This window comes from Onychostoma macrolepis, chromosome 03 (assembly GCF_012432095.1).
Source record: "Onychostoma macrolepis isolate SWU-2019 chromosome 03, ASM1243209v1, whole genome shotgun sequence".
Lineage (NCBI taxonomy): Eukaryota > Metazoa > Chordata > Actinopteri > Cypriniformes > Cyprinidae > Onychostoma > Onychostoma macrolepis.
In genome coordinates this window covers 26,767,223-26,790,032 of record NC_081157.1, presented here as the reverse complement: position 1 = coordinate 26,790,032, position 22,810 = coordinate 26,767,223, and the positions used below count along the sequence as shown (strand labels likewise).

Here is a 22,810-nt window from a genome sequence, read left to right as displayed (position 1 = left end):
ATTAGTGCTTGCAAATAGCATGTTGCTGAGCTAACTATATGAGAAATATATGAAAGTACAGCACATATAAACGATGAATATATACATGTGTGCTATGCAGTTTACTCTCAAAATAAACACACACAAAAAAATGACAGCGGTGAGAAAGCAGCAGTTAAGAAACCATCTGATCAGAGCAATGTGGATATGTTTGCGCCAGCTCTGCAGTTCACCAGCATCATGTCGACAGATGAGGTGATTAAAATTACACTGTTATGATAGTTTGATTCTGATGTGTATTTGAGACTGAGGACTATATAGATTTACTATAGATTGAATTAATCCCTTTTCTTTGCATGACACATTTACAGTACAGAATAGTACTTTTGGCATTAACCTAAACATAAGCATTCATTTCATGTGTCAAAGAACGGAAGAGAGGCTCTTGAGAGTGTGTAAATGTCACATACTTTTGACTTTCCCGGCCAAAATGTCCCGAGTCCTATACCTGTATAGCTTACTGGTTTATACATTGGCAATAAAAAAGCGATTAATGCATGAAAATTCTAGTATTTTCATGTATTGCCCCTTTAAGGCTGAAGACTGATAAATGAAAACTTCATTAATTTGAGATCTGCTAGATTACATTTACAAGTGTTACTAAATTATTAGTGTTTTTTAAAGATTAACTTTAAATGACAAACAGTGTATGGTTTTTATGCTATGAAAAGTAAAAATTTATAATAAAATGTAATATTTTAACATAACATTTTAACAAATTAACATTTGCTAGCAATTTTTATGTGAAAATTGTTTAAAAGCCATTATTTTCGGTGTAGGCAGTTCACCATACACTTTATAGCAGAGCCAGATTTTCCCTCTTGATGTTCCTTAAACTCCAAGAAGGCCAAACTGGGACAAATGTGAATCACTCCCCCAATCCCACCCCATACTAGGCCCAATATTCTTCCCTAAATGTCACTTGTCTTGTTTTCCCGTTGTCTCAGCTAGATTCTGGTGCACTCTGCTCTATATCAGTGTGTAAAGGTCAATACTGTCGTGGAGCTGAACGAGTATCTCCACTAGCGTTCCAGTGCTCATCGTTTATTCTCTGATTCCCACTGATACAGGCTTACCCACTGAAGCAAATGGAGCTGGGTCTTGTTTTTTAGTGTGAGAGAGGGGAAAAATGTGCTGCTCGTCCAGATGACCCCAAGCAACATTGTCTGATGAATAATGTTCCCTGTCTGGAAGAGTTTTGTTGTTGTGCTTACAAAAAATTACAACTAAAAGTAAAAAATGTTTTTGGTATCTGAAATAAATCTGAAATAAAGTAAAATAAATTACTAGATGAAAAAAATAAATAAATCTAAAAAATGAAAATCAGAAATGTTGACTTGGCAACTAACTAAAAAAAGTTTAAGTATAAGTACTAAAATTGATAAAAATAAAGCTGAAACTGAGTTTAAAGATTTAAACTAATATTAAAATGAAAACAGAAAAAAAAACTCATAAACACTGCACTAGTATATAATAACACTAAAATAATGCTGTTCTGGAAGAATGCAACCCTCACTGGAGTTTTTATTGCAGTAGTGTCAAGATTGGCACAACACCAACTCTGCAAAGCTGTCAGCACCTGGTCACAGAAGTGAAAGGCATTGTGTGTATATGTGACAATGTATGCGTGCCTTTAAAGTGTACAAACATGAGGAAAAGAACAGCTCAGCTGGAAACTTATGCTGTGCTGAGACAGGAGGAGGAAGAGTGCGTGTACATGAGAAAAACGGCAAGAGAGAGATGGAGGCTAAAAATAGGGACACAGGTGGCCCTCCCTCCCTTCTGTGCTTCCTTCCCATCAGGCATCAACACGATTGTTAAAATACACTCTCTCGCAGACAGTGTCCACTCCTAGCAGTGGACGAGGCGATAACTTATTGATGCCACAACAATGTTGTGCCACGGCTTCATAAAGCCCAGCTCTCGTCCGGAAGGCCTCCTGCCTGATGAGTTTTGGAATTAATGTCCATGTCTGGAGGTCTGTGGGGAGTCATATGTCTTTTGGACAACACCTACTACTGAATTCAAGGTTGTTTTTTGGTAGTTTCTTTTTAAACATTCGTCTGCAGAGAGTCAGAGAGTATCAAAGAAATACAAAAGAGCAGCTTGAAGAGTGCTAACAATGGCGTACTTAAAAAAAGCAGTACTTAAAATTTAAAGCCCTGGTGGCATTGTATTGTAAAGTAAAATAGTATGTGTCATAAAAAGACAAATCTCAATGCTTTTGTATGCCTTGTTGAATATAACAACAGCACTTTGCAGTCATGACCTAGAGGGCACTGCTCCATCAGCTTTCTTATTTATTCACGTTTACCTATTATATTCTCTCTGCTTCATCTATAGCTAACCTCTTGTTTGATAATGTTATGGAAAATGGATGACAGTGTACTCTTTCTTCCTATTTTTGATGTGCGGTTTTGTACTCTGTTAGTTAAAGTCACTTGCCGCTTCAATCCCAGTTTCAATAAATCAGCTTGACTCGCTTATTTCCTCTTTTCCCATCTCACTTGACTTTGCCGCACTTTGCTTCCTACCCTAAAAATTCAACTTTTTTTCTAAGATAAAATATGACCATGTAATAGTGACACTGTTTTCATGTTTACACATAGGAAATGTAGGCAAAAGTCAATGTAGATGTTGCTTTCCCCTTTTCTTGAATTACATAAGTATACACGCCTGTTTCCCACTTTAAAGCAAAAAATAAAATGGTAAATGTGAGAATAAAAGTCATATTGTGAGATTTAAAGTCACAGTTGGAAAATATAAGGTTGCAGTCAAAAGGTAGATATAAACTTGTAATCATGTATAAATATAGCCACAGTAAAATAATGTTACAATTACACTTCTGCTCATGAACAAACAAACAAATAAATTGGGGATTAGTCAAAACATTGATGATAAAAAGAAATGTTTTTGAGCATTAAATCAGCATATCAGAATGATTTTTGAAGGATCATGTGACACTGTGGACTGGAGTAATGATGTAGAAAATTCAGATTAGCAACACAGAAATAAATTGCTTTAAAAATATATATTCAAATAGAAAAATGTAATTTTAAATTGTAATACTATCTCACAAACCTTGGTAAACATAAGAGATTCTTACCAACCCCAAAGCTTTAAACAGTAATATACATAGCCATAATAAAATAATTACAGTTAACTTTTATATAGGTGAAAATAGGCTCATACATTTGTGACCTTGGGGTAATCCAAAACTAACTCAAAGAAATTAGATTGTTATGTTATTATCATCATATTAAGATATTAAGCTACTGATATTAGTAATATAAAAGCTTTTTTAAGTAACCTTTCATCTGTGATGCTAGATTAAATGCAAAGCAGCCACACTGCACCACTGTGAGTGTCCTGTGCGGTTAGAGGACGTTCACACAGCGCAGGTTAAGCTGAGCGGCTCTGCACCTGAGGCTCTCTGCAGTCACTGTGTGTTATTAGCAGCACCTCTTGCATTGTCTTTCATCAGAATACAGCAGTGGTACCACAAAGGCTTTGTCACCGCAATGTGTCTAGTCATGAACCTCTCTTGTGAAGTCTTGAGCTTACTATAGAGGCCCTGGCATGGGTTTGTCAGGACAGCTGAAGATTTAGAGCTTCTTCTCTCAATATCTATCTGTTATTTCCCCCGTTTTCTCTTGTTGCCACTTTTCAATAGCAGAGGAGTATCCATCTCAAGTGTGCATCTTTGAACAGCTTTGTAATAAACTGGATATGGGCGCTCATAAAATCAAGTGCTGTAAGTCACGTACTCACTGCAGTTAAATACACTTGTGACTCTTAAAGGTTCGTTTGTTTACAGGAGTGACAGCTACATTTTATAGCTTCAGTATTTACTCCCACAAATTCAGATTGACATCCTGAAAAAAATTGCTAGTAAATTTCACAAATAGTTAGAAAGAAATCGCAAGTATCATTGAATTAAACATGGAATTTTTAAATAAAAAGACTGAGATTTTGAGTAAAATAGTTATTTTGGACATAATTATTTATGACCACCCATTTTACAGAAATAGTATTTAAAGAATAGCATTTTATTTATTGGTATGAATAAAAATATTGCTAATTCTTACCTTGAGCGCATGGATTTCATTAGAATAGTCTTTTGGTCTCATACGGCCTAGCAGCAAAAACGTTCACATAATTCAACGCACCTGAAGCTCAAAACAGATCTGGAAATTCTGCATATGAATATTGTTGGACCTCCAAATAGCTCCCGTACTACTTTCTATTGGAAATTAATGAATTCCAGTTTGTTGTTTATGTCGGCAATAGAGGTCAATATTAATAAGGATGCAATATTTCATTTGCTTCATAATATTTTTCCCTTCAAACCATGACAGTAGCTGAAGTGACAGAAAACAGACATATCAAGCCTGCGTAGGCAGAATCTTTTACTAGTACTTGTGAAGAATATGTCTTGGTCCATTACTATCCAGAGAACTTAATGCACAAAAACCTCCTTTATAGATGGCAGCTGACAGACATAAGTCTATATATTATAAGTATTTGGTTGCTAATATTATGTTGGTCTAAAGCTAAATAACACCAGGTAGCTGAACCTGAACCTGCTGACATCCAAGTTTCTAGTTCAAAGCTGCAAGACCAACCCTGGTTAGTAGTGCAAGTCTTCACAATTTTGGGTACGTATCAATCATTTATGGTGATGTTCCTGTGTTTTTAATGTGGGAGCAAGATATCTTAGAATGGGTATGATCATCAAATATTAGTGGAAGGGAAACACTGCCAGGTTACACAGTTACTGTACAATAAAATGTGTGTAAAAATGCTGGTTTAAAATATACTATTTCCAGTTCATTTCCCCTTACTTTTTGTGAAGTCTTTTTTTTTTTTTTTTGGAAACCTGAATGAAAACAGCAGCAAAACTAAAGAAGTGTTTTTTGGGTTCAGTGGCAAGACCCACTAAAGAGGATAAACTAGTAAGAGAATTAGGTTTGGAGGGAACCCTGTCTAATGAAATCCTATGTGAGAGGAGTGAGTCACACTGCTTTATGATGCAGTGAACAGGATGTCTCATCTCCCCAGTGACTGCTGCCCCCTCCTTCCTTCCATCTATTCACTCACCCTCAACTATCAGCTCATTATTTTTCTCTATACACGCCACAACTCCAACTTTATCAGCTGTTGTCTGCTCGTCTTTAAAGGTGAAATAATTTGCATTCCACTAGCGTTAATGTGAATACATATGCTTATCACCCTCATGCCGTTCCAAACGTCGTTTGGTTTATTTTCGAAAACACAATGAAGTTCTGTTTCATTCCTCCTGACCGCTAGAGGCGGTGCTTAAGCACTAGTGGATTATTGCTATGCCAGCTAGACAGGTCAAGATAATATACCAAAATGGTCACATGGTGACATAGGTGGAGCCTCGAAGACATGAGCCGTTGTGGCTCAGTATTCGGCCTCTTTCGCTTTCTCACTTGGCTTAGATAGGTCGTTCTTCAGTGATCTCGCTCTGTCAAGTGCAGCTTACCGGAGCAGCGAATTATCGTCCTCTCAAGATGTAACAGCGCGCTTCTAAGGATCTTGGATTTGCCCTGTTATATTCGGCAACACTTATGCTTCTCGGTTCTATCCAATATGTCAGTTGCTTCTCGCTACTACCAGTACACTTGAATTGGCGAATGTTGACCCCTCAGTTTCTCAATTCTTCCAAACTACTCTTTTCACCAAGAGCCATGTTACATGTGAACTGGGTAACCTTTCGGCAACACTTCTGGCAGCCCGTCGCCAGGTGTGGATTTCACAGGCTAAGCTGCCTGAGGATTGCAAGAAAACTTTAAGAGATCTTCCAATCGTTCCTGGACACCTCTTTGGAGACAACGCGTCAGTTGACCCAGACTCACCGAGGTCCTGTTTTCAAGGTGCCGCCCACTCAGGTTTGTCATCTCTTGGCAATGCCAGAGCAACGATTTCGTCAGCGCTCTACGCCACAGTCTCCAGGTCCACAGAGACCTCGTGTCGTGCCAGGGGGCCCACGTCAGCATGGCTGCACACACAAGGCATGATCTGGTTGGGCCGGTGATAGTCGATTGTTTTTCAAGTGTACACCTGCAGTACTGGAGGCAGACAACAGTAGATCCTTGGGTTGAACTACTTTGAGCAAGGGTTATGCTCTGCAGTTTCGACGCCGGCCACCAAAGTTCTCAAGGATTATTCCCACAGTAATAAGGGATGCAGTTTGTTCAATGCTCTCTCTCAGGAAATTTGTTCTCTGTTGGAGAAGGGAGTGATAGAAAGAGTTCACCCCCTTGTTCAAAGGGATGGGTTTTATTCAGCTTACTTCCTGGTTCCCAAAAAGGACGGCGGTTTTCGTCCAATTCTAGACTTAAGGCATTTGAACATTTTTCTGAAAACTCTGCCTTTTCGGATGTTACATGCAGCCGACGTTCTTCGTGCTGTCATGAAGGGAGACTGGTTTACGAGCATCAATTTGAAAGATGCTTATTTTCACATTTCGATTGTTCTCCATCACCGAAAGTTTCTTTGTTTCAGTTTCAAGAACCAAGCTTACCAGTTCAAAGTTCTCCCTTTCGGCTTGTCTCTGGCCCCTCGTGTGTTCACAAGGTGCATGACTGCAGCATTATATCCTCTATGGTCCAGAGGGATACGAATACTGCCCTACTTGGACGACTGGATGCTGTGTGCCCCCTCAAGACAGCAAGCTGTCCACGACACCAGTCTGCTCTTGGAGCACGTGCAGAAGCTGGGTCTTTCTGTAAACAAGGCAAAGAGTTGCCTGGTTCCAAAGCAAACAGTCACTTACATTGGAATGCTTCTGGACTCTCGTGCAATGTCTGCCACCCTATCACAAGCCCGAGTGGACAACATTCTTCAGCTCATTGCTCATTTCCGGCTGGGAGTGAGTTTGCAATACACTGTGTTGCTACAACTTCTAGGGATGTTGACGGTGGCCACTTCTGTGATACCACTGGGCTTGCTCCACCTCAGGCCGCTTCAGTGGTGGAACAACAGTTTGCGGTTGAACCCTGCCAGACATCGTCATCGGTTGATAGTTGTCTCACATCGCTGTATTCAGGCGTTGAGACTCACTGGGTGTTTTTGATGTCGGGAGTACCGCTAGGGGTCATTCCCTTTCGCCGAGAGGTGGTCACGACCGATGCTTCTCTCCTCACCTGGGGAGTGACTTGAAATCACAGGGGTGTCTGTGGCCAATGGTCTACAGTTCGATCCAGGGATCACATCAATCTCCTGGAGCTACGTGCAGTCTTCCTTGCCCTGCAGTGTTTTCAACCAGTTCTGGCAGGTCGCCAAGTGTTCATCCGATCAGACAACACCTCAATGGTGTTTCATCTGAATCATCAAGGTGGCACAAGGTCACTCAGGTCTCTGCATCTCACTCGCAAGATCCTCACGTGGTCTCTTCCTCATCTAGCATCGCTAAGGGCAGTTCACCTCTCGGGGTCAAGCAACCAAGTAGCAGACGCTTTGTCCAGGAAACTTCTGCACCCGGGGGAGTGGAAGCTTCACCTGGATGTGGTGCAGAGGATATGGCAACAGTTCGGGAGAGCAGAAATAGACCTCTTTGTGACAGAGGCAACCACTCATTTGCGGTTTGTGAGAACCGAGACATCCAGTCCGTTGGGGCAGGGCGCTCTCTCGCACGAATGGCCAGACTGCCTTCTTTATGCGTTCCCTCCTCTTCCACTGTTGTGGGAAACTTTGCACAGGATAGCCCAGCGCAATTACAGAGTCTTACTTGTTGCACCTTGATGGCCAGTCAGGCCTTGGTTTCCCATGCTTTTGAAGCTTTTGGAGGGCAAGCCGTGGCAACTTCCGCCTCGGAAGGATCTGTTGTCACAGATGGACAGTCTGGCACCCCGGACCCAGCTCGTCTGCAACTTTGGGTTTGGCCGCTGGGTCCAACCCACTTTTAACTGATTGTGAGCCTGCAGTTGTTCATACCATAGCTAGTGCTAGAGCAGTGTCCACACGTCAGCACTATGCAGCACGTTGGAGTTTTTTCTCTTTGTGGTGTAAGAGTCAGGGATTGGACCCTGTGTGCTGTGACATTCCGAAAGTGTTAAGCTTTTTACAACAGCTTTTGGAGTCTGGTAAATCAGCCTCCACATTGAAGGTATATGTTGCAACAATTTCTGCATATCATGTACCAGTTAATGGGTCATCTCTTGGTTCCCATGCTCTTATTTGTAGTTTTCTAAAGGGTGCGAGACGATTGAGACCAGCTCACAAACCTCATTTTCCAGGGTGGGATTTACCACTTGTGCTTGTGCCTTTACAGGCAGCTGACCTTAGATGGACGTCTTTGAAGGCTGTTTTTTTGTTGGCCCTCGCTTTGGCAAAGCGTGTTAGCGAGCTGCATGCCTTGTCCGTTAGTGAGTTATGCATGCGTTGGCTGCCGGATGATTCTGGGGTTATTCTGGGTTTGACCAAACCCATCTTTTCTCCCCAAAGTTCTGCTTCCTCAGTTTATAAATCAGTCAATCAATTTGGATGCTTTTCAGTCTGGATCCCAATCTGACCAGTTAAGGGATCACCTTTTGTGTCCTGTGCGATCCTTGAGGTGTTATGTGGCTGCTACCACTCATCTTAGAAAAACAGATCAGCTTTTTGTGTGTTATGGCGCTGCTCGGAGGGGCACTGCTGTATTAAAGCAGAGATTGTCGAATTGGGTGGTGGAAGTAATCACTATGGCATATAAGAAAGCTCAAAAGCCTCTACCAGGGAATCTGCTTTCTGGCGCGGAGCCAGATCAGACGCGCAAGCTCTTGTCATATTATCACTTATTCAGTGTTTTCAATCATATAATGCTTATTTTAGATTTCAGACATTTAAATACACATAAGTACTAGCAAAACCATACATTTATAGTTTGTAAAATATGCACTGATGTCTATGGAAGCAGCAATAATGATCCTTACAAATATAATCTGACGGCATGTTTTATTGATATCATATACAGATTGTGTAGATAACTTTAAAGTTTACTCTGCTCTTCTCCCAGTTTACTGGAGACTTACTTTAAAGTGTTTCGGGAGGAGAGGATGAATTTACGTGTTGTAAATCCCACAGCTGGGATTCAGCGCGAACAAACATGGCGGCGCTCATCACCCGGTATAGATCAACTAACACGGTCATTATAAAAGTGTTTAAACAACCAAATACATTTACTTGCACATATTTCAGAATCGGAATGGCAGATATTTCATAATATAGCGAGTATGTAAAAAAGGAAAAAGGAAATAAAAGCAATCCATGTGTCATACAGCGCTATTAGGGCTGCGGTGTGTCACATGACAAGCATGACGCGTCGCCATGGAAACAATAAGGCTATAAGTTCTAAAATAACGGTCGCCTAAAAAAACTCACGCTGGGGGCTCAGCTAGAATATTTTAAACTCACGTGCGAAAGGGTTAAGCACCACCTCTGGCGGTCATCTGGAATTCACAGAACCACAGATACATACGTAACTAGCAATATTATTAATGAAATGTGGGTGACTAAGTCCATTCCACCAAATTTCAGATGATTCAAAAAGTTAATAAAGACATCCTAAATGTCATTCATATGAAGTGAGTGATTTAGTCAAATTCAAGTCAAGACGTCACATGTATTTCCATAGTGCTTTATATAATACAGCCTGTTTCAAAGCAGATTCACAGGAGTAAACAGGAAAATAATGGTGGTCGTGTTGTGAAGGAAAGAAGACAATAGTATCATTATTCAGATCAATTTGGTTCAGTGTTTATTTAGTTTAGTTCAGTCACAATGTCAATGCTGCAAAGTTCATTAGTCATGAAACGATATTATTTGACTGTAGAGGTCAATAGTGCAGACAAATCAAAGATATTACCCAATATTAATCTTTTAAACCAAATCTTCTTGGGGGAAATAATCACTTTATAAACACACTTTATGAACAGATTTTATTTGTTTATTTATTTGTTTGTTTATTTTAATTGTATTCACATTGATGAATTAACATACAAAAGCTCGTCAGATATGGTAAATGGAAGCTTCCATTTACCATGATTGATGCACATTGATCAATGTTTCTATATGAATAAAAGCCTAAACTTGAACTTTTTGTAGCATCAACAGTTTGGTAAAATGGACGTTTCAATGAAGGCAGAGAAATCTCTCGGGTTTCATTAAAATATCTTAATTTGTGTTTCAAAGGGGTTAGAATGACATGAGGGTGAGTATTTGATGACAGAATTGTCATGGTTGTGTGAACTATCCCTTTAATATGTAACCTTTGGTTAATATATAGTATGCATGATTGGACAGGTTTCCCAAACACCCCTTTTACCATTCAAACCTCAAGTAATGAGGAAGAAACCTCAAACTAGCAAGGAATGCAATTAGTCCAAAAAGTATGACACTAATTGCATTAATGTTAGCTTTGTACTTCTCGCGATTGTAATTAGACTTAAAAATTAATTAAAGTTGTGTTCATTTGTGAAGGTTGCCTTGATGAAGTAAATGTGTGAGAATCATAAATATTTGTTGGTCAGACCTTATTTTCTGCAAAGAATATTTATGTTTATTAATATACCAATTAATGTTTATTGTTTAAATTAACATTCATTAAGACAACTGGTTTTGGTGTTGCTGCGAATATGAATGCAGATACTACGCATACCGCATTTTGTCTGATTGTATGCGATTCTGAACACCTGTGTCTACATGCGGCATCCTTCTTATTTCAAAACGACATTGAAATGTTGTATCACAGAGCACAGGTGGACCAAACTGTGTGTGTTTAGGACACTGGGAGGGTACTTTGGTGTGAGAGGGAAACCTGATGAAATAGGGAGAGGGAAATATAAAGAGCAGCTGTTAATGCATCAGCAGAAATGTGTCATCATTATGAAAGGTGGGGGCTGAGGAGAGATTTGACAAAACGCGAAGTGCAATGCAACATGACAGGTCAGCCAGCCTGTTACCATGGAGACGCAGGAGTGGGTGGGAGAAATGCTTTCGTACACCCAACACGTTGCTGACCGTGTCTCTGCATGTGGTGTTGTGTATACACACATGCTCTGCTGCTCTTGGGTCACATTGCCTCTGTTCCAAAACCCACTGAGATGCCTACATAGACAGCTTTATTAAGGTGTCATAGCTGTTCTCCCGATGTGAAGACTGTTTTGGAATGCAGCATTGCTATGCATTTTTTACCTAATTTTGGCAAATTCTAAAACAGCATTGCATGTACCATTTGTGAAGTCAATCCATAGTGCATTGTGGTAAGTCCAGTGAAATAAAAAAAAAAAAATCAAAATAGCAGATAAATTGAGTTTAATTCATTTAATAATTAAAAGTAATAAATGATAAAAAATTGTTCAGAGTAATTAAAATTCACTATTGCCCCAATCTTTGTTTATTTTTGTGCTTACTGCGCCATTAGCTTAGCAACAAGCTAACACCAAACTCTACTGAAATCAATTGTGAGTCGAGTCAACTATGTGGTTCGTGTGAGGAGTGCTGTTTGTTTGATTCAGAGCTGCATTGCCATTCAAAAGTTTGGGGTTGGAAAGATTTTGTAATTTTTTGGAAAGAAATCAATACTTTTCTGTAGCTCAAATAGTAGAGCATGGCGCTAGCAACGCCAAGATCATGGGTTTGATTCCCAGGGAAAGCAAGAGCTGATAAAATGTAAAAACTGTAACTTGAATGCAATGTAAGTCGCTTTGGATAAAAGCGTCTGCTAAATGAATAAATGTAAATGTAAAATGTAAACTTTTGTTCAGTAAGGACCCATTCAGTTGATCAAAGGTGACAGTAAAGGCATTTATAATGTTACAAAAGATTTCTGTTTAAAAAAATGATGCACTTTTGAACTTATGAAAAAATGTATGATGGTTTCCACAAAAATATTAAGCAGCAAATAGTGTTTTCAACATGATTTCTGGAGGATCATGTGACACTGAAGACTGGAGTAATTCAGCTTTGCATCACAGAAATAAATTGCATTTTAAAATATATTCAAATAGAAAATGGTTATTTTAAACTAATATTTTCCACAATATTACTGTATTTTGCTGCCTTGGTGACAGTGGCGCCTCAAGGGGGGCAGGGGGCGCCACGGCCACCCCTAAAATGACACGGGCCACCCCATTGGCCCCCCCAAACAGAAAGAGTGGATTTTTTTTAGAATAATATTTTTTTAATATAAATTAACACGGACATTGACGAAACACTACATTAAAAATAAATATAATAAACTTGTATTATGTGTACCGTAGAATTCGCTCTCAACCTCCCCTCTTTACCTGCGTTGGCGAGAGACTTCACAAGACTCACACAGCCGCACTATCGAAGCATACTGCAGCACATGGTCTGTTCAAGTTCGAGAGAAGCAATCAACGCGGAGAGGAAACTTACAAGTAAAACTTCGTTTATTCTGTCAAACTCACATAATACAATACTGTTTGGCTATAGATTAGGCGTCACCAAGGCATTAATTAGAACTGATCTATTGCTGTTGCTCACATGTGGAACACTTTAAGTTTTTATTAGATTAATATTACTTAGGGCTCTACAGTGTGACCATTTCAGTTGCATTTGAGACTGAAAACTAGGCTACTGCGTGCGACTATGAAAAAATATTATAAACGTGCGACTGACCCAATCAGCATATTTGAGTTTGCGCTGAAGGAGCTTCAAAGGTTTCTAATGTAGTCACAACGTGTTTGGCTGAGTTGAGTAATGTAGCCTATCACTTACAGACGTATCCACTCATTATAACAAACAACGCGAAGACAGACTGTAAATTAGAGATTCACTGTGCAGTGTAAGGAGCTGATTATAATAGAGTTTTGTGAGATCGCAAACTAAGATGAGTGACAGCTTTTAATGATTATTAAGGGAGTTTGCAAATGTGATTGATTTAATACAACAGTTCATTAAACAAGAAGTTAATATTAATTTAAGTGACTTATATTTTCTGACTACAACAGTATTGCCTTATTTTGCTCTATTTCGTCAACGAAAATAGTTTCTGACAAAGTAACAGCTGAGCCGCTGCGCATCTCCATTCAAACACAGCGGTGTTTTGTTTATGCATGAGCTGCGTTTTTAAACGAATCTAGTGTCAATAAAGACAGTCATGTACTTCGTTCCTGAATGAATCAGCCGTTCAAAGGAATCAAATAAGTGAATGATTCAGTGATAAAATCAGTGACATGCCGCCACCTGCTGGCAGTTTTAGTTTAATTTTTAAAGTGTATTTCCTCTTATTTATATTCAAAAATGTATATTTAAAACATTAACCTCAACATGAATTTATGAATTTAATTGCACTCTCAGCCTCATTAAACATTTGAAAATACACCTACAAGCCACTTGTGTGTTCTTCTGTGCCACCTCTGTAGTACAAATTTATTCCTTAAATACTGATTTCATTTGATTGATAACTTATTCTTATTATACTTTTTATTCTGTTGTTTTAATTAGAAATTTTGAAAAGCTTATACATTTTTGAATTGATAAATAAAAGATGACATACTTTTAATAAAGTTAGAAAAACGCCATTATAAAGGTAAAAACAAAATTCCCTGTAAATCACTTTAAGGAGTCAAATATCACCTCTTAAAGGGAAGGTTAATTTTTTATCAAAATTTTAAATTATTGATTAGAAGGTGCTCCTAAATTTTTGACCGTGCTCCTAAAAAGAAAAGTAAGCGTAGAGCCCTGTTACTCCATCAGTTGATCTGTAAATTATTGCAGGTTTGGGCAACATTTAATGCACTATCTTTGGCTCTTAAAGTCATATATGTAGAACAGTTTTTGTTACCCAGACAGACGAGTAGTATTTTATTAATTTATGTCTGACAACAGAAACAGAAAATATTTAAATTAAGCACTGACAGCATATTTCCACACAAATGTAGGGTTTATGATAAATAATCGAAATGAAGAGGAAAGCAGTCAACATCCACCTTCTTCAGCAAAAGGTCTGTAAATTCTGAGAACATTTAGGGCTTAATTTACTGCAACAGTCAGTGTACCAATTGTTTTGATGAAGTGATGGGTTAAACATCTATGCTTCTTGTTTACTTTTACTCTCATTTGAAATGAATTTGCACTCCAAATAAATATGAGGGTACTTGCAGTTGAATTGCAGAGCGACTTTTTTTCTATTTTGCTCTATACAGAATTTTTATATTTTGCTCTGTATAGTAATAGCCTACTGAACTTTATATGCTCCCAGAATGAATGGTAACACCAAAAATTATTGTCCGCCATTAGATTTAGGCATGCAACACTTTTTTTGTATTGTGCCAACCTAACATTTTATACTGGCCCCTTTCGGCCACCCTATAAAAAAAATCCTGGAGGCGCCACTGCTTGGTGATCATAGCAGTCTGAACAAAAAACATTAAAAGCTCTTCAAATCCCAAACTTTAAAATGGTATTGGATGTCAATCTATTTAAGTCAGGATGCTCCCTTAAAAGACAGCCATTGGAGGTAGTATACAGCAGGGCACATTAGCCTACTAGGTTTCGAAACAGAGCCCATCAGATTTGTGTTTTCTTGTATTTGTGTTCATGCCTTTCATCCCATGTCTATTTTTGTTTTGAGGCACTGGCCTTACAACCCACATGACCCCCAACGGACGTCATGTGTAGAAACATGGCGTGCACAGCGACATGTGTCAGCATATCGGCAAAATAAGCCACTTCCTCCATTTCAGGACACATCAGGATGTTCATGTCCTTTTTCAACTGAGAGAGAGCACATGCATGTATGTCTTTGTGTGTCCCCTGCTGACAGCAGGATTACAGTGAAAGTCAGATTAAATCTCACTGGTCCAAAATGTGACACCGGCCCCTGCGGTGTCCTTGTAATGACAGAGTGTGAAAAGGCCTAAATGCTTTTGGCCCGAGTCCCATCGGTTCTCCTTCATTTGCATACAAGCAATCAAACTGGGCAGCTGGGAGGCATGTTTAAACAGCCTAAATTTTACATTGAGGGGACATTTCAAATTTCACCCCCTACTTTTTGGGTGATAATCATTATCTGGCGCCATTTTAACAATCTCTGCTCTGTCAGGTAGGACTAGTGGGTGTCAGTGTAATTCTTATTCATGAACCAAGCTAATAGGTTTATGTGTTTTCCCGCTCTTCAGGTCGTTCCTATGCCTCTGGATTATTATGTTAATGAATGATCTTTTCAATTTAAATTTAGTGTTTTTTTTCAGGGGTTTTTTTCTCACATAAAGCTGGAGTCTTACAACCTTGAAATTATTTAACTTTGATTAACACAAGCTCAAATATTTTCATGTTTTACTACATAATTCATGCTATAATTTCACGCTCTTGTCAAACTACTCTAACTCAAATTTACCAGTTTGTAGAGTTTAAATAAAGATCAAAAGATTTGTCTGAAGCTTCGCGTTGGTGACACTGAAGTCATGCAACCGTGGTGTAGCTTGTTTAGATTTTTACTTTGGACAATTGTGTTTAGTATTTAAAATGAATAAAAGTTGTTTTTATGTATGAAGATTATTTTTATGAACATGTAAGAATCATAAATGTTTGTTGGTCACAGAGCTTATTTTCTACATTAATCTAAAAGCCAACAGAAAATGCTATTGTTAAGGGAATCAGGGTGTTGCAAACTTCTGGATTGGTCTACAAAAATCAGCTCTCTATTGTACATCTTTAGAAGACTTAGGGCACAAGTTGTATTGACTAACTTTTATGGTACCTTTGTGGTGCTTTTTTTTGTAATTTTTGGAGTTTGGCAGTGTGAATCACCATCCATTTCAGTGTGAGAAAAAGAGCAGCATGGGCATTCTGCAAAATATATATTTTTTTCTAAGGTTTTGATTGCCACAGGAGGATGTAAAAATAATCTTGCATTTCTATGGAATATCCCTTTAAGATCACATTATATTTTCTCAATATACTTTAGTTATATTTTCATCAGTATTCATTAATATACAGCTCCTTTGCATACCACCACATTTCCTGAATGTGCTTTGACATCCATATCGCTGTCTCTCACTTCATTAACTGATAAAACGGTGCAACTTGCGTTTCATTCTGAATAACAAGTGAGTCATCATCTCATATCTAGGTTTTTTAACCCTATACTGTATCATCATGCAGACTGCGTCTCAGTGATTCACCACAACAAGAAAAGCAGATTTAGCTTCCATTAGCCCTGGTTTCATCATGTTCCTTTATGAACAAGTCATCTATTCAAATGTGATGCCCACCAAATCAAATTATAGACAGCAACCGCATGCTTCTTCTGATGCTGTTATGAAACATTTAGATAAAACCTGTGTTATTCTCTTATCAGCTTTTAATAGCTCACAATAGTCTCTTCATTCATAAAGACAACGAGATTATGATCATTTTCTCGGTAATGGTTGTCATGTATTTTTATCAGGTGTTTTAAAGTTGTTATTTATGAAGTTGGCAATTTTCAGATTTTCTGTGGATTAACTTGCACAAATTAATTTTTTACCTCAAGACTAGTAATGTCCACTAACAAAGTAAAAAGGGACAATTTTGATTTCATGCAGACTTTAAAGCCATAAATGGGAAAAATGTATCCTATAAATGACAGATGGAAGGATTGCTTAGGAATCTGTTTATGTGATTTAAGCTTTACCTTTAAACATAGTCTTTTACTCTTTATATCTGAGGTTTGGAGAGCAGATTTTGAGACTAAATGTCTGTTTGTGCACCCCAGGTGGCTCCCCGTTGAGTGAGCTGTCATGGCCGTCCTCTCTGGCGGTGGTTGCTGTCTCCTTCTCCGGCCTCTTCACGTTTGTCTTCCTCATGCTCGCCTGCCTGTGCTGCAAGAAAGGGGACATCAGCTTCAAGGTGAGATCTCAGTCCTCATTAGTCATTTCATCCATCAAAATGGCCCTTCAAATTAAAGGAAGATGAGAAATTAATGTCTTCTCCAGCACCCATCCTAATTTTTTATAGGCACGTCACTCAGTTCACAGTGTTTTTTACAACAACCTATTATCATTTTTGTTTGATGTCACCTTGTTTTTTTCTAGAAGTACATCATGCCGTTCAGCCTGTTAGGTTTGATTTGTCTTTCTAGTCATGTACACATGTACCAACACAGCCTTACAAAGAAAACGTCAATCTTCAGCACTTTTTTTCTGTGCAAAACACAAATGTCTTTGTATTCCTATTTACTTCAAGGATTAAAGCCTCCATTTTATTTTTCACATGTTTGGTTTCATCTACTACCGAACTGTGTATTCTTCAAACACGTGATAACCTGAAGACAAATGAAACGATCTATGAGACTGAAGCATCATTGCATAATTAGTCTGACTAGTGACAGTTTTTTTTATAGACTCTGTCCAAAACCTTGTCAGCTTCTTTCTTAGGCAGAATTTCTTGATCCAAAGCTGTTTACAGTTTTTTACGATCTCTATGACATTTTTTCCAATACTTCTAACAATTTTCCTAAACTCGTAACGCACCAACACACCTACAACACACAATTGATAAAACAGTTAATTTCATGCTCAAAATCACGCATTGCAAACTAAACTTCAACACTAATTTTCAAATTCACTAACACACTAAACTACTGTACATCTACCAAAATACTGCAGACATGTCTCAAAATCAAATTATTATTCCAAAACACTAACACATGTTCTCTTCCAACAGGAACATTTAGTCAATCATAGCACAACATCATAAAAACACTTAATATCAAATGGAATTACAGAAACTGCATCATTTTAGGTGTCAGGTCTGACCTTATACAATAGAGAGTATATTGCATTGATCATAGATTGTGTTTTACAGTACAGTTTCTTTTTCTTTTTGGGTTTAGTAAATGCATGTATTTTGTTTATTTTGCTGCAGAAATTCAATACAAAAATTGAATGACCCATCTCAGAGTAGCTTTACAGAATGAACGGTTTATGGGGGAAAAAAGAGACAGAGACAGGATTGCTGCAGTAAAGGCTTTATTTGCAATAGTTCATTAGAAAAACAAGAAAGAAAACAAGAATGCAAGAAAACTATGAAAAAAATATGCAATATAGCTGTCATTTATTATGTGAAAATACAAAATATACAAACAGAAAAAACGCCACAGAAGAATATATAAATAAATAAATTTAATCTAATCTGCCCGGTCTTCTGCGTTTGGCCACATGTTCTCATCCACATCACACCTGATATCTTCTCTGGCAAGGCTTCTTGGGAAGAATCTTTTGGTATGCCTTATCCTTCCTGGTATTGTTCAGCTGTGATTTCTTGGCATTCAGCATCCATTGCATCCTGGAGGGACATTTGACCCTGTGGACGATGGTCAAAAACCTTCCATCTCCAGGCTCAGAAAAACTCCTCAATGGGGTTGAGGAAAGGGGAGTAAGGGGCAAGGAAAGGAGACATCATTCTCGAATGGGTGTCAAACCATGCTCTGACTGCACTGGGAATGGTGGAATGCCACATTGTTCCATGTGATCATATATATTGGCAAGTGGTCTCCCACCCGACCCCTTTCTCTGGCACCAGTCTTTGGTGCAGATCTTCTAAAATCTCACATTTATGCAGGAATGCACTTTTCCACATAAGGTCAGCCCAAAGAGGACGTCTTTTACTGTATATCATATGGTCATGTGACTGAAAGAACCTCAACATCTGTGTGTGTTTCCTAGATGGGAATCAGCTGTAATTTATATATTTGCATGACTTCAATCAGCTGTTTCTCATTAGCAGTGGAATAAAATACAGGGGATATATTTGTTTCAATTCACAATATGAACAGCTGTTCACTTTGACTTTAGTCTATAAGTTAGTTTTAGAACATGATGTTATCTGTTCTGACATACAGAGTGAAAGCATTTGAAAATTTGGCAGTAAAATTACATTGTTTTGGTCTTGTTAAGCTTGTGTGTAAAAGAAGTTCAAGCATTTAAAATTTGTGTTAACTGTATGCATTTTGTGTCAAAGCAACAAGGAATGTGTTAATTGTATAGCCTACTCAGACGGAGGTTGTGCTAACTGTGTTAAGAGTTTAGGAAAATTGTTAAAAGTATTGAAAAAATTGTCATAGCGATTGTAAAAAACGAGGTTGGCAGGATCTTGTCTCCCAAGATTTCTTGCTGAAGTCAAAATCTCGAGCATTGCATGTATGCTTTGTGGAGATGGCAGTCTTACTGAAGATGAGCAAGATAAATAATTATAAATCTAGTATATAAGTCATGCAACACACAAATGTACTGATTAAAAAAAATACTGTAGATACTGCAGATGCACTGATATCAAAATTCTGGATGATAACTAGCGCATAATTACTTTGATGCTATGGCAGAAATGAAAACTCTAAACCATTTGGTTTAAATACCTAAAAACAAAACAGTAAAAACAACAATCACTCATTTTAAATGCTAGAATTGAATTTAGGCATCACAACATTATAATGTACAGCAGAGGCATGTGCCCCCTCAGATTTCTGAGTCAAGTGGATTTTGAATGCAGCTTCCAAAAGACAAAAAATAGCTGAATAATATTTTTTATATTTGATACAATCACACCGGTGCGATTAGATCATTCAGTCTAACAGCATCAGCTGCTAAATTCAAATCTGCGTTCGCTGGCTGGTGCTGAGCCTGAGACAGATGCGTTTGTACAGTGCTGCATAACCAATCACACACGATTCTGTTGAGCTTATGAATGCAATGGCCAATCAGAGGCGTTCAGATGAGTCATCGCTGAAACGCGGTGTTTTGTTCACTTGCTCGCTGACTGAATTATCTGGCGAATTCTCTCATCAGAAACAACAAAGTGCAGATGTGTGTACGAATGTAAGTTAAGATATTCATTTCACAGTGTAAACAGCTTCAGTGATTTTAATGGGAGTTTTTGAGAGTGCCTGAACTCTGGCTAGACTGAATGAAAATGTTCCTTGTTCTCTGTAAAATGAAAGTGTTAGAATTAGTAACTTACAATATTGTTATTAAATTCACATTAAATACAAAGTCAGTCGTATTAAAACTAATTTATGGCATGACACCCATATCTGGTACTTAAGTAAAAAGTCGGGTTTTAAAAGTCGGGGATTAGTCTACTTTGCCCATCACAATTTATTGATCAAATAACATAATCTATAAAGGTGCAAAACGCATTTACTTACACATATTTGAGAATCAAAATATTTCCTGATATAGGGCTAGTTAACACGTTTGGAAATATATCGAATAAAAAGGAAAAAAATAAATAAATAAAACATAAGCCTATATCAGTTATACAGTGCTATCGTGGCTGCTGTGTGTCACATTATGACAAGCATGACCCCCGATACGTGCCCCCTCAAAAATCATGAGTGCATGATGCCCCTGATGTACAGTATGAAAATGGATTCATATTGGGATGCTCTAAAGATTAAATTTAAAAGTGTTATTAATTTGAATGTTTTCAAAGATAAATGTTAAGTATGTACAATTAAAAATCGGCCAGTGTACACTACCATAGAAGTTTGAGGTCAGTGATATTTTTTGGAAAGAAATTAATACTTTTATTCAGGAAGAACACATTAAATTGTTCAAAGGTTACAGTAAAGACATTTTTTAATGTCACAGAATACTTATATTTTAAATAAATGCTTTTAAACTTTGTATTCATCAAAAAATCCTGAACATGTATTATAGTTTTCAAAGTTTTTTTAAGCAGCACAAGTATAAGAACAAGTATAATAAATGTTTCTTGAGCAGCAAATCAGCATATTAAAATTATTTCTGAAGGATCATGTGACACTGAAGACTGGAGTAATGATGCAAAAAATTCAGCTTTACATGAATAAAATACATTTCAAAATGTATTAAAATAAAAAAAGAACAGTTATTTTTAATTGTAATCATAATTTACACTATTACTGTTTTACTGTATTTGTGATCAAATAAATGCAGCCTTGGTGAGCATAAGAGACAAAAACATTAACAAATCTTACTGATCCCAACCTTCCAAACTGTAGTGTATATCCAATATACGGATACAAATTAATAATAATAAAAAATCTTGGAATGTTGCTGATAGACTGTGCATCGCAATATATGTTCATTGGAGTACTGCAATTTTAGTTTAGCACAATGCCACTGCTAGAGTGTCGCCAAAATGCATGGCATTCATTTCAGTCAGGATGCTGCATTATAAGACAGCTTTTAGCATTTCTTTGTGAAGTATGGCACATGGAACCCAGCACGGCTCTGATGCATGGGGCGATTCTGCTCAGGTGGCTGAAGCCTCTGCCTAATAGAAATAGGCTTTGCTCAGCAAGAACAAAAATTAGAAGGGAACATGGATGTTTGACAGAGAATATGAACAGACAGGGACAGAGGGATAAGTTGTTATCAGATTTGGTTTGGCACACACAGTTGAGGATTAATGTATCAGAATAAGCGAGCTGTTTATGTTCACTGCAGCAGTGGGAGAGTGGCACATCAGAGGAAGCGTCGCAGCACACAGCTACAGGCCGTTAATATGCTGCCTGTAAAGCTGTGCGTTTGGACTGTCTGTTTTTAATAGGATCGTCTGCTCTAAGTGACTGTGAGTGGGTGGATGGTTTGTCCATGTCTGTCCCACACTGGGCTGTCTGTGGCAGACTGTGAACGTGCTTCTAGTCCAGGAAGTCACAGTGGCACAGATAATTAGCATGGCATTTGGTGTTCTGTGGAAATCACAGGGATGCCACCCTGTGGAAAGTCTGTCTGTGTTTGTATGGCCGTTCAGAGAGAAAACAAGCTGACCTGTATAGACTGACCTGGAGGAAGGCAATGGAAAACATGGTCGAGATTGCTATGATATTCGTCGTTGTGTAGGAATTTCTAGCCTTACTTGCTCTTTCTAACTCGTTAAGCCATTGCATAAGCCTGTAACTGCCTGCATGAAGAATGTACAATAGTACATTCTAAGCCTAAATGTGACAGCAAAAAAGAGACCTGTTAGTGAGTGTATTATAGGCCTGTATGTGCCTATATAGTAAACCTTAACATAATTGTAGCAAGATACTTCCCACAACATAAGAATTTCATTAGTCCAAAACAAGCATTCGCAAACAAAATATAAATGCATCATTAATTCTGACTAATTAATTAATATACATATTTATATAAATAGGTAGACTTGTAGAATATCATTTTTTTCTGACTAAAATGGGCAATTCTATAGCTCCTGAACAATAATATAATAAATATAATATAATATAATATAATATAATATAATATAATATAATATAATATAATATAATGGATGGACAGTATAATAAGCACACAACACTGTTGTGCCTATTTAATCTAATTAATTAATCTAAATATTTACTTAAAGATAATATAATATAATATAATATAATTAATATAATATAACATAACATAACATAACATAACATAACATAACATAATATAATATAATTAATATAATATAATATAATATAATATAATATAATATAATATAATATAATATAATATAATATAATATAATAAAGACCCTGGACCACAAAACCATTCTTAAGTGTCAACTTTTCAAAATTGAGATTCATACATCTGAAATCTGAATAAATAAGCTTTCCATTGATGTATGGTTTGTTAGGATCGGACAGAATCTGGCCGAGATACAACTATTTGAAAATCTGGAATCTGAGGGTGCAAAAAATCTAAATATTGAGAAAATCACCTTTAAAGTTGTCCAAATGAAGTTCTTAGCAATGCATATTACTAATCAAAAATTAAGTTTTGATACGTTTATGGTAAGAAAT

At 37.5% G+C, this 22,810-nt stretch overlaps 1 protein-coding gene across 2 annotated transcripts in view; it reads left to right on the top strand.

Annotated features, from left to right (window-relative positions):
* The window catches only part of aatka (apoptosis-associated tyrosine kinase a), a 56,413-nt gene that overhangs the window by 8,519 nt on the left and 25,084 nt on the right, over window positions 1-22,810 (top strand). For both annotated transcript variants that reach the window (XM_058770257.1, XM_058770256.1), the window contains exon 2: window positions 16,769-16,902. In XM_058770257.1, coding sequence (XP_058626240.1) covers window positions 16,769-16,902 — 134 coding nt within the window. The remainder of the gene's footprint in view (window positions 1-16,768; window positions 16,903-22,810) is intronic.